The sequence below is a fragment of the Globicephala melas genome, chromosome 18, assembly GCF_963455315.2.
Source record: "Globicephala melas chromosome 18, mGloMel1.2, whole genome shotgun sequence".
NCBI classification, from domain to species: Eukaryota; Metazoa; Chordata; class Mammalia; order Artiodactyla; family Delphinidae; genus Globicephala; species Globicephala melas.
The window spans coordinates 50,983,358-50,999,953 of NC_083331.1; the positions used below are offsets into that span (position 1 = coordinate 50,983,358).

Consider the following 16,596-nt stretch of genomic DNA (forward strand, 5'->3'; position numbering starts at 1 on the left):
CCGAAATAAGAATTTCCTTATCCAGTAATACTTGAGAATGTTATTACAGTGCGTATAGAATGACTATGACATGAAGAGATACATTTTAAATTTGTAGTTTGTGGAGTCAGTCTTGTTATTTATTATATTCCTAGTTTTTAACCTCAGGAGCAGTCAGCCCCTTTGTAGGAAGGCGAGGTGGTGTGTGTGTAAGTTGTAGATTGTACGGTGTGAGACATTCAATCGGAGACAGCCTCACCTCAGCTACCAGTCCATAGGGGCTGCTTACTGGCTGTCTCCTCTATCCACTGGAATGTTGACTGAAACAGCTAGTGATTCATTTTCCTGGAGACTTTGCAAACAAAGCAAAGAGGAGATGTTTTGAACAACGAAACTCAGACTGTGGAATGAGCTGCATATAATTCACTAGGCAGTCAACTTAAGCAAACGTGATTTAACTGATAGTGTCCCTATGATTCGGGCGTTAACTCTAAGCATTCTTTAAGAGTGATGTGATAGAATCCTTGGCCAGCCAGTGGTCCAGGGGAAAGCTTTGTTGGTCCCACACAGTTTGTCTTCTGACATTATCCTGTTCCTAGGCTATTTGTTGATCATGTTTCCTTTTCTCTTGCTGAGAACTTTGAAATAAGGGTTTTATGTATTAATTACTGGATATTTGTCTGCAGTTGCTTGAACTTTACTTTTTAATCAAAAGTCTTTATCAAATATATTTCTTAAGGGTTTCTAGTTTACCATTGTAAAAATCCATGTGATTTAAGAATTTGGGAAAGGCCCTTCCTCAAATGCATGCTTTGTCAAATGACAGCTACATTTATTAGATTTGCATTTTATGTTGGTTGCTAAATTTTTAAGGATATGAATCATCCTTTTATTGTGATGATTAATTGGAAGAGTGCTTTTTATAGGTATCCATTAAACAACAACTGGCTTACTTTTAGTTCTGAATACTCATTGTAATTGTATACTTGAGAGCTCTAAGCATCTAAATAATTCATTCTGTGTTTCTAGACCCAAGTTTCCCTGACCTAAAATGTGATTGTTTCCTTTGTATGGAACCTTCTGGGAGAAAGTAATGAACTATATAGACCATGCTTTTTTAACTAAAATATACACATCCCAGGAGACTGTGGCAGTATTCCAGAGAATGCTCAGAAGCCACAGGATATGCATGGTACCTCTACACTGAGAGTTAATTTTAAATATTTCAGAGAAAACTGCCCCCCTACAGCCTACCCTCCTCTGCCCTCCTCCCCAGTGTTCTCCCTTTTGTCATTAGGTAAATATTTGAAAGGAATCCATATAGAAAAAACTATAGGAGGCTGGAATCCAGATAGACTTGGATATAATTATGACCCCCAATTTGACCAAATGTCACTTGTATGATCATACTTATCTCACAGAACCAGCAAATAAAAAGAAAATTTAGGATTCCTACTGAATTATACATATATATATAATAACATAATATGACATATGTTACCATTTCTTTTACAATAGTGCAAAGAGACGTCAAAAATCAAGAAGAAAATTTCCATAAGAAAACTGTGGGACCTAGATTAAGAAAATCACAGACGTTTACTATAAGACCTAAAGACTTTCTTGAGTAAAAGCTTCTTTGAGTACTATTCCTAGATGGACAGATTGAATATCATCAATGTCAGCTTTTCCCAATCTATTTTGTAGTATTAATGCAATTCCAATCAAAAGTTCTTATAGAATATTTGTTTTGAAACCAGAGAAAATAATTTTAAAGTTTATCTTAAAGAAATGAATAAGTTAGAATAGCTGATAGAATTTCTACAAGAGAAATTAATGAAGGGTGCTTTCATTAGATATTAAAATGTATTAGAAAAAGACAATAACTAAAATAGTTTGTTTCTATTGCAAGAAACTAAAGGCGGATCTATGGAACAGAAGAGACAGCCATGAAGCACATTCTAGAATATATAAGATTTCTTTATGTGACAAAGGAAAAATCATATATCAATGGGAAAGGAGTTCCACCGTTACTAAAGTAAATCCATATGGATTAGAGTTTCCATGTAACAACAAAATACATTTTTTAAACTTAGAAGAAAACATGTAAATATTTATTAATCTCATTTGTCCAACAAATGTTCCTCTAGAGCTTATTATGTGCCAGATATAATAATAATATTTGGAAATACAACTGTAGAGAAGACGGTCTTGGTTACAACCCTCAAGATTTACGATGTGTCTGTGTGTGTGTTGGGGATGGAAAAAAACTTCAGCCACACAAAAGGCAGTTTGTATTGTACCGTTGTTACAGAGAGGTACTCTTTGCTATCTGAACACTTCATAGGGCTCAGCCTGGGGAGGTGGAGGTGAAGACAGGTTGTGATGGTATCACTGAATGCATCCAGGAGGATATGTAATGAGTGATCTGAAAAATGCATGTAAGTCTTTCCTGAAAGGAGAGTAAGGGTGAGAGGAGACTCAGAAAGAAGAATGCTTTAGGCATAAAGCGTAGAGTGAGCAACAGCCTAAAGGTGATGAAAAGGTTGGAGCCCTCAGGAATTGGAATGACTTAGTCTAGCTGAAGCTAGAGTTTGAGTGAGGCATGGGGAGTGGGGAGAAAGGAGGCAGGCGGGTATGGACTTATAAGTTTTGATAACAATTTGGATTTTATCCTGACAGAAATGAAGAGCCATTGAAGAGTTTTAAGCAAGGTGGTGACTACTTTGACACTCTTGAGAATGGATTGGGAGAGTAAATCTAGAGCTTGGGAATATAGGTAGGAAGCTGTTAAAATAGTAAGCAGATTATGGCAGCTTGAATTGGTAGTTTGAATATGGACAGAAAGACAATCAAGAGTGATGTAGGAGCAGAGTTGTAGGACTTGGTGATTGCTTGGATTTTGAGGTCAGAAAGAAGTTTCATGGATGGTCTACATGGATTTCTAAGGAGTGAAAGAATTAATAAGGGGAAAGAAGAGAATTACAAAATTGGAAGCTGCTGATCAAAAAAAAAATCAGAGTCAGACGCTAAGTGAAAACTGGGAGAGTAAAAATAAATATTTCTGATATATAAAGAAAGTAAGAAAACAATAAGACATCCATAATATTAATCAATGGATAATTCACAAAATAAGAAATAAAATAACCAATAAAATTATAAAAATATGCATTTGAGCCAAAATGATTCCACTTTCATCTATTAAATCATTAAAGAGACAAATAAATGATAATTCTAAATGCTGGCCAATGTGTGGACATTCGTAAGCTGCTGGTGGATTATAAACTGGTATAAGGTTTATGGAAATAGATTTGACGATAGAGACCAAGAACATTTTAGAAGTTATACCCCTTGGCAAGTAATTTCACTTCTAAGGATCCGTCAGAGATGGATGAAAATAATTAGGATGTGGTTTCGTTGGAAAAAACCAAGGAATTATGTTATACTGATAGATAGGCCCATAAGATGAAATATTTCATAGTTGCAAAAGAAATAATTATTCAAATATTTTTAAATGGCATTGAAAAATGTGTATCAGTAGGCTCTAATAGGCATAATATTAACGATAATAATAATAATAAACAACCCTGGAAGAAAATAACAGTGATTGATGAAAGGTATCTGAGTTTTTCCTTCTTTGTGCTTTCTATATTTTTCACATTTTCTATTGAGCATAATATAAGGAGAAAGATTTTACTGTGTAAAATTGGGACAAAGAGTGACATGACATGAGCTGCAGCAAATATGAAATATGATAACTTAAGGTAACAGAGTTTTAGTTCATAATCTGTGGTCAAAATTTGGGCTTTTACTCATTTAGCAAATGTTTTCAGCTAGAACTAAAAATAGTCCATAAGAGGTTCAAGCAATAGGTAATTTTTATTACATAGCATTTTTATTAATGAATATTAGACCAGTGTCTTTAATAAAATGAAATTGATCATTGTCCCAGAGAGTACAACTCTTCATGCTAAGACTTGACATTATCTATCATTCTGCAGAAAAGATTGGTGGTGGAAACAAGGGCAAGTGAGGGCTCATGCTAAAACCGAGAACAGTAAGAACATTTTATGGTCGACGGTTATCGGACTCAAAATTCATAGCATATAGACAACTGTCTGGCCACAAGATTTTATTTGTGCTATATTCTAAACTGTTTAGTAAACAAGTTTACTAAATCAGTAAACAAGTTTTCTAATGCTAAGTGGAGACTGGGAGGCTGTGTGACTAAAGAAATAGCAAATTTCTAACCATCACAGCAGGATAAGTGAGTCTTTCCCAGCCCAATAAGTATTGGATTTCCTTATACACTGTGTATGAAGGCTAAAAATAGTCCATTAATTTAAATGCATTTGTTAACGTTTACACTTTGTGAGGCCCTGTTTATTTTATCCTTACGTAATATTTCATGTTCTTTTAGGTGATAATTAATTGTTTGGTGGTTTGTTGTATTTACCTTACAGAAGATAATGCTGCTGTGTATTGACTTGTGATTATAGAGCCTCTCTTATTCTTCTGTTGAAAATGGTTTAATAGCATTTGTCCTTTTTCGGTTTCTAGAATTTTTTCCCTGTTACCAGTGATTTCTGGGAAACAAGTACTAGTAGGTATTATCGAACCATGAAGACTTTTTCATATACGAAAGTGAATACCACCAAGCTACATATGTCATTCTAGACATTTTTGCTGTATTTATTTCCTTATTCTATGTTTGCTTTTTTATACTTTCTATCACTATAGAGGTTTCTCGTAGGTAACTATTCATATTTGGTCTTTTCCATAAAGATATCAATTTAGATAAGTCTATTAGAAGCTTCATAAATTAACTGGGAGATTTTGGAGCCATTAAAGTATCCAACTATCACTCTGTGCTGATCTCATGATACTTTGGTAAAATGATCAGAGAAAGTCTGCTCCAAATCTCACTCTTGGTTGAGGTCCATCACAGATTTCTATTGCAAAGGAAATGTCATTCTTCTCACCCTTTCTTTTAACCTGGTAACTTTCTACCTGTTGAACCCTTTTTGTTTCCTGGGCTTCTGGGACAGGAACTTTGAGGTCAGGTCGATTTGGGCTGGAATCCCAACTGTTCACTGGCTGTGTAGCCTTAGGCAAACTACTCATCCTAAAACCTCTTTCCAGAAAGAACTAATTTTACCCACTGTCCACATTTCCAACTCCTGCCCTACCTTCTGAAAAAGGACTCTGACTTCATTGAAATCATTCATTATAAAGTTTCACTTAGGTATAGAAGGAGGATAATCATAGTATCAGCCTTAAGGCATTATGTGGGTCTTAAATGTGATAATACATGCAAAATCTAAGCTCAATATGGCTAACACTATCACACGACCAAATACCAGCAGTGAATTCTTTTCGCTGGTTTCTTTCTTTTTTCTCTCATCCTCTATTTTGTTATCCTATTTTCTGCTCTGCATTTTTTTCTCTTCTGTCTTACTCTTCCTATTCTCTTTCATCTCTGCACCACCTCATTCCAGTTTCTTTGCTCACACAATCTTTCTTAAGGAGAGTTAGCAGCGAGTGGTAATATGTAGCACTTATTAGGTAAGTTGAGAAGCATTTTGTCCTTGGATGGGAAGGGGAAGAGTGAGATCCACAAAGTCCTTTTTCTTTTTTTTTTAATTTTTATTGAAGTATAGTTGATTTACAATGTTGTGTTAGTTTCTGGTATACAGCAAAGTGATTCAGTTACACACACACACACACACACACACACATACATATATACATATTCTTTTTCATATTCTTTTCCATTATGGTTTATTACAGCATATTGAATATAGTTCCATGTGCTAAACATAGGACCTTGTAAAAAATAAAATAGATAAACAAGGTCCACAAAGTCTTTTTGTCAAGAGGACCCAAAAGATGGAGAAGACTGCAGCTTAGTTGGGACAGGAAGCGCTGGGGCTGACTGGCTAGGGGAGCAGAAGGTTACCTAATGGACCTAAATGCTCTTGGGGAAGTGCTGTTATTCAAAACAGAAATTGAGAAAGGCATAGGGAGATGAAGAGGATCTGAACAGGGATACATTTAAGAAATAGGAGATGTTTGATAGTTTCAAATGCATCCAAAGAAAACCATGAAACTTGACTGGTTTTGTATTTCAGAATTTAAAGAGAGTAATTTCATCTTAAACCTAAAGACATGTCTTTGGGCAGAAGCTGTAGGCATTGGGTAAAAACTAGCACTTTCTGGTGGTTGGCCACAAAGAGGAAATGAAAGAGGGGCCAGAAGTTGAAAAGGTTTTTTTTTTTTCCTGTTTCTATACTGACTTCTGACATCATGATTTCACATCAGAGTTTTCAACTTACGAATTTGGGGCTTTAAAAGGGAAAGGTTTTTGTAGTTCCCAGCATAATAGGGACATATCTTTTTATACATCTTTCCTTACAGTATTATACATTTAAAATATAATTGCTGGGCTTCCCTGGTGGCGCAGTGGTTGAGAGTCCGCCTGCCGATGCAGGGGACACGGGTTCGTGCCCCGGTCTGGGAAGATCCCACATGCCACGTAGCAGCTGGGCCTGTGAGCCATGGCCGCTGAGCCTGCGCGTCCGGAGCCTGTGCTCCGCAACGGGAGAGGCCAAAACAGTGAGAGGCCCGCGTACCACAAAAAAAAAAAAAAAGAAAAAAAATATATATATAGTTGCTGGAAAAAAATACAGTTGCTGGTGTCTGCCATTATTTGGTATATGTACCGGTAACAGCATTTTGAGGAGACCAGATGAGAGTTTCATCTTTCTCGTGAGAAGTTTAAAACTTGATTGGAAGGAAACTGAAGGACAGCACTTAGAAATAAATCTAATTGGCTGAACCGAAGCTATTAAAGTGTCATTATTTGGGTGTTGAGTAGATATGAAACTGAGGATAACCTCAGTCCCTGAAATAAGTAATTTCTTTAAAAAATAATATAAAACTGAGATTTTGCTGCATGTATTTCATGACATTACCAATTTGAAAGGTTTCTAATCTCTCATCCACTCTACAGAAGGGTATATTTTAACAAGAGCATTATTCACAGGGACATATATTGTTGATCCTTTTTTTTTTTTTTTTGCGGTATGCGGGCCTCTCACTGTTGTGGCCTCTCCCGTTGCGGAGCACAGGCTCCGGACGTGCAGGCTCAGCAGCCATGGCTCACGGACCCAGCTGCTCCGCAGCATGTGGGATCTTCCCGGACCCGGGCACGAACCCGCGTCCCCTGCATCGGCAGGCGGACCCTCAACCACTGCGCCACCAAGGAAGCCCCTGATCCATTTTTATTAGCAGGATAGAAAATATCCATATATAAAAAAAGTTGGTTTATATTCTGGTCAGGATGGCAAGTGTTCCACTGCAGTAAAATTTTGGTGGAATTACAGGTTGATGAGAGTGGAGCTTGCACCTTAAATGTCTTAGATTGGAGTTTCTAGAAATGGTTCTGGGGCCACCAAATGGGCTGACATATGGAGGTGGTTAGGGTGACATGGCCAATGGGTCTTAAGAAAGAGAAAGGAGCAGGTGGTGCTGAGGGAGGTTGCGCAGGAGATGGAAGTGAAACCTGTAGATTTGGTGAAAAATTTTTATTTTCCTACACTATTAGTCATTTTCATTAAAAAAAATAAAACTCCTGCATACTTATTAAACTATTATCATTTGAAAATAGAATACATTATATTCTGCTGTCTCAGTTACCTCATGCCAGTGGACAGCATGGAGCTAGGAAAGAGTATAAAACATTATCAAGCCATCTAGTAGGGAGATAGATCCAGAGGAGTCCGGTAGGAGTAGTGCCAGGCCACTCATCGCTTCAGTGTGGCCACGGGAGGGGTGAGGCTCGAGACTGAGCTGCCCAGGGGTGATGGAGCAGCTGTTTATTACTGCAGCTCCTTCCAGCTCCTCTCCCATTATCTTCCATCTCTCAGAACTCCCGGGGTTTTCCCTGCATATCTGGAGTTGGCTATATCACATGGTACTTTGACCAACATGTAGTATCGTTTGCTGAAAAGACCCTGGCATTGCAGTCATATAGACCTAATTGCAGTTCCTGACTGTCACTCCCTGTGTGACCTTAGCCAGGTTATTTAATCTGAGTTTTGAATTCCTATAATTAGAGTTAATAATACTCATCTGGAAGGATTAAATAAGCTAATGAGCAGTAATCTGTGGCACGATGTGAAACAATAGTAGGAACTAAACACATGATCCTTCTTGCTAGGAACATTGAACACACAGACATGTTGCAAGAAATAGTGTTTTACTAATAAAAAATCACTAGTATATTTTGTAGACCAGCATGGGCTTTTAGACCTTCTGTTTGCTCCACGATGATCTTGTAACAGGTAGGAAGAGCATTAAGCTTGAGTAACAAAAATATGAAAGAGTAATCTCATGAAGAAACTAGGTTTATTTTCCTCTTGCCAAAAGTTAAGAGATAGATCATCTCAACTTTCTGGCAGCTATTTGAGGCTATTTGGCAGCTCCATGAGGAGCCAGGCTCCTCCTAACTTCCTGCTCTGCCATTCTTAGTGTGTGACTTTAGTCCCGAGGTTAGTTCATGGTCCAAAGATGGCTGCTCTTACCTTCTGCCTGGCAGCCTACTTTCAGAGATGGAAAGGGTGAAACACAAAAAGCCTGGTTCTTCCCAGGGACTTTCATGAAAGAGGCAACGAGATAAAGCTTGGGTGTCCCAGAGAAAGCAAGTGAGTTCACTGGCAACTATGCCTAGAAAGTATCCCAGAGACACTGGGGTGGAGCCAGTGAGGTGTTTATAGGATACCTGAGGCTAGTTATTGGCAGGGAGAAAGCGGTAAGGGCCCTGAGCTTGTTTGGATGTCTTATCTTATGACTCCTTCTGGAGAATACCCGGCTACCAAAGGCATGAAAATATCGCACCCTTTAGCAGGGTGCTGGATCTGATTAGAGCCAGCCCTAAGTATAAGGTAAAGAAGAGATACCTGCTTTTCTCTCTACAACTGCAGGAAGTGCTATCAATCTGGGAGTCCCTGGCAGAGAGGAAAAGACGATGAGCCTTGAGCTAGAAGGCCTCAGATGGAGTCCCAACTTTCCACTCAGCAGCTTCTCGAGCCATGTCTCTGCTAAGTAGGGATTATACTCTTAGAACATAGCCTTGGAAATGAAATGAGATATATTATAATTACTATAAAATCATCTAAGGTATTATTAATGTCTGAGCTCTCCTCCTTACCCAACAGAGCCTAAAGGGGCAGGAGTATTGAGGATACCAAGGAAAATCTAAAAGACAACATCCATATAGAATCCTAAATATGTCATCTTTTATGTCTGGCTTCTTTCACTTAGCATGTTTCAAGCTTCATCCGTGTTGTAATATGTATCAGTGCTTCGTTCTTATTTATTGCCAAGTAATATTCCATTGTATGGATCTGCCACATGTTGTGTATCCATTCATCCACTGATGGACATTAGGTTGGTTTCCACTTTTAGGCTATTTTGAATAATGCTGCTATGACCATTCGTGTATACCTTTTTGTTTGGACATACGTTTATAAGCAGGAAAATATCAGGAAATACACAGAGAAGGCTGCTCTGTGAGGGTTTGTCTGCTGCAATCATTCCTTGAGAAGTTGTCCTGGTTCTCCTGCTGCCAGGCAGTCAGGGCAGAGCTCATGGGACTTCCAGAGATGTCGAGTCAGGCAGGCCCTGCTGTGTACCTTCCCTCTTTCACTCTAATGCCAGGTTACCGGTCTCGTCTTGCAGTGACTCATGACAAACATTACTGCTGGCTGTGGAGGAACGAGTTGGCTTTGATTTAGAAGCCAGATTCTGCTTGTTGCCACTTTGGCAGGTTACATCCTCTCCCTGAGCTTCAGTCAGGTGTCTTATCTGAGAGGTGGAGGTAATAGCTGCTGTGCAGAGTTTATGTGAGGATGAGATAATGCCTGTGAGGTATCCAGTTGAGAGCAGGTACTATGGCAATTGGCAGTTGCCCCGGGCAGTAGGGCAATTAAAGACACAAAGGGCACAGGTCAGAGACAGGGTAACACACAGCTCTTTGAATGACTTAGCTATTTTAGAAATGTTTAAACCACTTTTCCCATAAGCACTCTATTAGTTTGCTAGGGCTGCCAAAGCAAAGGACCACGGGCTGATTGACTTCAGTAACAGAAATTTGTTGTCTCATAGGCCTGGAGGCTGGAAGTCTAAGATCAAGGTGTCATGAGTTTTGTTTTCTCCTGAGGCCTCTCTCCTCAGTTAGCAGATGGGCACCTTCTTTCTCTCTGTGTCCTCTCATGTCCTTTCCTCTATGCAGACATATCCCTGGTGTCTCTGTGTGTCCAAATTCCTCTTCTTATAAGGTCATGGGACAGATGGCATTAGACCTCACCCTAAAGGCCTCATTTTAACTTAATCACTTCTTTGAAAGCCTCGCTTCCAACTATAGTCCCATTCTGAGGTTCTGGGGTGTTAGGATTTTTGAGAGGGACCTAATTCAGCACATAGTAAGCACCTAGGGGGCATCTACTCTGTCCCACACACTGGAAACAGAGAAGGGACAGTCTTAAGTCTGGCTCACAGGACACTCGGTCTTTTGTGAGAGACAAATAAGCAGATAATGGCAAAATGACTTTTCTCCATTGACCCTTCCCTGTGTTTCACGACTGAGCTTGCAATCTCTGCAAGTGTATCACCAGATATACACTCAGCATTCTGCCCACCTCAGAATCCCAGTTCAATCAGCTACGAACCTTCCAGGTCTTTACCCGTTCAGGAAAAGAGTTTATCAGAGCCCAGTTAGAAACGGGAAGTAGGTTAGCCAAGAACCCAGAGAATCAAGGCCAGACTGAGGTGAAGTGAACAAGTAGTTCAGATTGAAGTTTGCATGCCTCTTTTCCTCCCATTTCTGCCAGAGTTTTAGGGGCCTCCAAATACAGTGAGACAGTGGCCACCCCACAATCCCTGCGTGCCCAGGACCCAAATGCAAGGCTGTTCCATCTCCTTCCCACACCTGACCACATCTCATCTTTACGCTTAACGCTTTCCAAGGTGATAGGAGCATGAAGTTAAGAATTATTGAGCACTTACTCTGTGTTGGGCAATAATCAGACACTTTACATATGTCATCGAACTTGATCCTCAAAACAGTCCCAATTCATTTTACAGATAAGGGAGCTGAACTGTAGCATCCCCAAGGTGAACAGTCAGTAAATAGCCCACTTTACATGCAGGTCTTTCTAACTTCACTAAGACCTTCAGACTCTCAGCGGAGCGAACAGCGGCTGGTCTTAGGCTGGTTGTTAGTCTTAGGTTGGGTCCCCTAGAAGCAGTGCCTGGGAGGACTTTGGGTGCCTGTGACATATGAAGGGTATTCACTCAGAAGAAAGGAGAAAGGGAAGCAGGGAGGGGAGGAAGGGAAGGAGCTGAGCAACGAAGCGCCCCCTGCTAGCCTAGCTTCTGCCGTGGTGAGTGCTGAAGCACCAGTCACCTGCAGGACTGGCTCTACGTTCCAGGTCACTCAGTCGCTGGCTGCAGGTTCAGTGGATAAGGAGGGTGTGTAACTGGCAGCCCCACCAGTAAGGGCAATTCCGCAGATGAGGTGCAGCCATGAGCCCATAGTGCCGAGCACCAGGCTGGTAAAGCCACCAGCAGCTGCCACTTCTCACCGACTCTAGGAGCATTGATATTCTAAATGAAGATCCTAGGGAAACCATGCCTTGATGCAGAGGAATGCATCTTTACCACTTCAAGTCCTATGGCAAGTTACTGTAGGAGATACTTTTGGACCAGAGTGTGGGAGATGGGGGCTTTAGAATCTCCACGTTATACCTATAAACTGCTGTCTGATGATACAGCTGTAAGTCTCAACAGCATTTATAGTTTAACAAAGTGATTTTTGTGTACATTATTCATTTGATCATCACAACCTTATGAAGTAGATGGCAGGTTTCATTAGCCCATTTTACAGAGATTAAGTGGTTCAGTCGCAGAACTTTGATGTCATAAAGCTGGACCTAGGGCTTGCTTCTGACTTGAGATGGAGGGCCCCTCCAGCATTCCATACACTGTCTGGTGGGATGAAATCTGCAAGAAAACATAATGCCCCACCTAGGGTGACCAGCACAGTCCTGTTTGCCCAGGACTTTTCCAGTTTAAAAACTGCAAGTCTCACATTCAGGGAATCTCAGGGCTGACTTATCTGTTAAGCAGAAAAGGCCACACCTGGGACCCCTTTTAGGGGCCTACAAAAGGGTCCTAATTTTAATTCCTTTTAACAGCAGAAGAAAAAATGAATACTATAACAATAATGAATATGTATTAACAAAGCCAGCCTGGATTGTTATTCATCATTATACCAACACAGTCATAAAATATAATTTTTAATTTTGTATGTGTATGCATGTGTGTGCATGTGCTTGTGTGTGAAGGAAGAGGCCATCGAAAGCAAAAGCGCCTAAGACTCAGTGTCATAATGCGGCCCTGAACGCATCATCATCCCAGGCAAACTGGGAATGAGAATCACCTCAGTCCCTTAGCAGCTTGGCAGTAGCAGTTCATCACAGCTGAGAATCTTAGGGCTTTCGCACACGGGGATTACCTAAAACCACCCGTGCTTCCCAAGATCTGTGATTTCCATGCTCTGGCTGCTTCCCTTCTAAACACATATCAGTTGCCTGGGTTCACTTTGGCTTCCCCAAAGAAGGAGCTGATGAGCCCTTCTGCATATTGTGCTGTAAACTCCATGTCTCCGTCTCCCTGTTGACCTGACCCGATACTTGTCTTACTTATCTTTTTGTGTCTCCAGCTCCTGACTCAGTGTCAAGCACTCAATGCATATTTTTTCATTGAATAAATGAGTTAATTGATGGCCTGATTCAGCCGATTGCTTGTCCTATAACACAGGGGACACTAAGTACTCCTGGCTTCAGTTTCCTCATCTGTAAAATAAATGCATTGGAATAGATGAACTCTCAGGTTCTTAGGGGTCACTTCATATCATGTATTCATTATACCAGATTATGTGACCACCAATGTCATTGAAAAATGTGTCTCGTTAGCAATGAATGAGTCCCTTGTTGATTCTTTGTCGAGTCATTACTGTGTTTTCCCCATCCCCATTTTTCTTTTAGATCCTTACTGGAAGGCAGCATGTCCAATTTTACCTTGAGAAAAACATCTCCCACAGGAAATGGTAATGTAGATGATGTTTCCCTTACTCAGAGAACTTAAAAATAGGAGAAAAACAACGCACAGGTCTTTTTTTTTCCATGTAGCTATGAAATTCTTAGAAGCAACCATCTAATTTAATTAACATGGCCGAAGTTAGGCTTAAGAAAAAAGTAAGAGTGCTATAGATTTTACTCATCTAATTGCAATTCAAAAATTTCTTTTAAAAATCAAGTGTGTGTGACCTTCTGTGCTTTTGGCTCCCGTGAGATCAAAGAATTAAGTTATTTATAATCAGAAGCATCAGGACTTACTATTGTTCACTAGGTACTTCTAAAACAGTCTCGTGTGTCCTTCTGAGGCACATTTCTTTTTGAGCAAAATGGCCAACCCACTAAACCCGGTATTGGTTTTTCCCAGGCCTGTGGTTCTACACTCCCAGGTGTGGGGCAGGGCTTCATGGTGTGCACGAGCAATTTCAGTTGGCACCTGAGCAGTTTTATAAGTTATCTTTGATGATGGGGTGTGGGATTTGTTCTTTCTTGCCGGTGCATCTTACTTTGAAACAGTACTGGATTTGCCAGCCTAGAAGAGTGATGCTGGCCAATCAGATGCTCCTCTCAAGATTTCCAAGTAATAAACACACACTCAACTCCATGCAACTACATCTCTTATTGTTTCATTTTTCTGTTGATAGATATGAAGAGTACCACTCAGGGGACTACACTGAAGCAACAGGGTTTTCACAATGTGAACAAAAGAAGGACTCTCTTACAGGATAACAGCTGGATAAAGGAACGTCCTGAAGAAGAAAAGTAAGAGCGTGGGTGGGTGGGTGAGTAGAAAGAGCCATTCTCCATTTGGGAAACTAATGGCGATGTGGAAATTGGATACTTTCCTTCTAAAACACTTTGTTGCTTGGCCTCATGTTTGGTAAGATTTAGTAAGCATAAATTCGTTACATCAGATTTTTAAGAATATCTCTACCATTGTTAATATTCACATACCTAAAAGAATATGAGTAATTAGTGAGAAAAAAGTAGGATTTCGCTGTTATAAATAGCATAGGCATTGGTGCCTACTTGATAATCTGAAAAAAAAAAAAAAAGACATTCCAATTTCCAAAAAGGTTATATTTAATCCATGGTAACGAGATTCCTGGTGCCTGATGTCAGTTGAAACAAACACAAGTATGATTCCAAGTTTACAAATTTAATAATAATTTATCTAAGATTTCCTTATGTGCAAGTAAAACTGATCAATTCTCAACTCATTTTAGTCCCCACTGGTCGTATACCTCTAGGTAGGGAAAGGTGGTAAATGCAGTATCACTTTGTAAGAGAAAACACTTAACCATCACGAAAGTATTTTCTACTTTAAGCATTGTTTCCATTAGCTGTATGTTTAAAGATCTGAAGACTATTAACCTAAGCATATCACCTCATTGCCAACATAGATTTATAATAGGCATTTGTCCAGCCCATATATATTTATTATAAATTGTGTATATATATGTATATACGCACATACACATATGCATATGTCTTTGATTCCCTCTTATGTGTCCGGCTAGATACTAGGTACTTTACGTATAAAGCATCACTAAATCTCATAGCAATCACATGAGGTAGGTATTACATCCTCATTTTTACAGAGGAGGAATCTGAGGCTCAGAGAAGTTAGGTAACTTGTTCAAGAGCACACAGCTATTAAGAGGTGGAGCTGAAAGTAACATGACCGATTATCTTCCCATTACACCAATGGTTCTCAGTCAGGGACAATTTTGTTCCCAGGGGATGTTTGGCAAGGTCAGGAGACATTTTTAAATGTCAAAATTGGGGGATACTCCTGACATCTAGTCAGTAGAAACCAGAAATGCCACTAAACAACCTACCAGGCAGAGGACACACCTCACAATGAAAAATTTTCAAACCCATAATGTCAACAGCACTGAAGTAGGGAATCCCTGCATTACAGGATAATTTCTCTAAGCTTTCTACTAAACTGTCCATACATGGTTGTTTGAGGAGTGTACTTGTAACTGTTAAACAAAAATGTCTATTAAATTCTGTTATTAAATTTTATTATTTTAAGGAGCTATAGGGTTATTTGGAGACTCACACTAAGTTTTGGAGCTAGCATTCTTAGAAAACAATCATTTCCTTCTATAAAGCAACATTTACTGCTTCTGTTGGAAGCTAATATGACATTTCTATTTTTCCATGGTGGTAGAATGATATCAAAGGTAGATCACAAATTTTGGGTTGCACAAATTTGCACAGATGTGGGGCAATAGACAATTTAGATGGCTAAGACAATTTATAGTCAGTAGAAGTGATGGTTTTCTGCCAGACATGCTTCCTTAAAAAGGCCCAAGGAAGCCAGCTTGGCTGGCATGACAGCTGCTGAGTGAAGGGGAAATTGGCTCTGATGCTTTCCCCACGCCTGCTGGCCCAGTAGTGGGCTACGTGCTATGTATTTTTCTTCAGGCAGAAATGCGTCTGGTGTCTGCTACTCTCCCACAAGTTTAGGGAGGGGATCCCAGGGAGATGGAGAAGTTCTCTTGGCATCTTCGAGGCTATATATTCGCTGGAATTGTTTCAGTTTCACTGCTCATCTTTCTTTAATTATCTACTGCAGTTCTTTTATAGCTTTACTGTAAGTGGTTCCAGAGTGTTGAGTAATGAGAACCAGGAGAAATGTGATATTTCAGGTTTGGTTGGGTTGACATGGAAAGGTTCTGATACTTATTCTCTGCTTTGGCTCAAGGCCAAATTCTCTACTACATGTTTTGGCATTTCCTAAAATTGCCTGCACTTTCAGGTCCACTATACAAAGTAAGGAAGACATAGCTTCAAGATCTTATGTATGAAGTTCTATTGAAGGGTTGACCAGTAGGAAAAGGGAAAGTTTGGAATAAAAAGATCACTCTTGTCACTTGCTAACTTTTTAGCCTTAGGAAAACCACAGAATCCCTGATCAATTTTCTCATCTGTGAACTGGATATAAGTGTATCCCCTGCCTAATTTATAGGGTTATTTTAAGGACCAAACAGAGCAAAGTATATAATCTCATGGTTCAAAAATAGGCTAAATCTGTGAAAAATCAACCTTCTTAACCACAAATATTGGTACTTATTTTCCTACATTTTGTCAAGGGAAACTGTCAAGACCAACAAGTGGAAAAATTTCAGATATAATGGGCTTAATTAAATTTAATAACTTTATTGGAGTATAATTGCTTTACAGTGGTGTGTTAGTTTCTGCTGTATCACAAAGTGAATCAGCTATAAGTATACAAATATCCCCATATCCCCTCCCTCTTGCATCTCCCTCCCACCCTCCCTATCCCGCCGCTCTAGGTGGTCACAAAGCACCGCACTAATCTCCCTGTGCTATGCGGCTGCTTCCCACTAGCTATCTATTTTGCATTTGGTAGTGTATATATGTCCATGCCACTCTCACTTCGTCCCAG

General features: G+C 39.7%; 1 protein-coding gene across 5 annotated transcripts in view; it reads left to right on the forward strand.

Moving 5' to 3' along the window:
• Positions 1–16,596, forward strand: part of SCEL (sciellin) — a 326,999-nt gene that overhangs the window by 197,546 nt on the left and 112,857 nt on the right. For 4 of the 5 annotated variants that reach the window (XM_060288050.2, XM_060288051.2, XM_060288049.2 and 1 more), the window contains 2 exons: positions 13,086–13,147; positions 13,820–13,937. In XM_060288050.2, coding sequence (XP_060144033.1) covers positions 13,086–13,147; positions 13,820–13,937 — 180 coding nt within the window. The remainder of the gene's footprint in view (positions 1–13,085; positions 13,148–13,819; positions 13,938–16,596) is intronic. The other variant, XM_070044081.1, reaches the window with a different exon arrangement.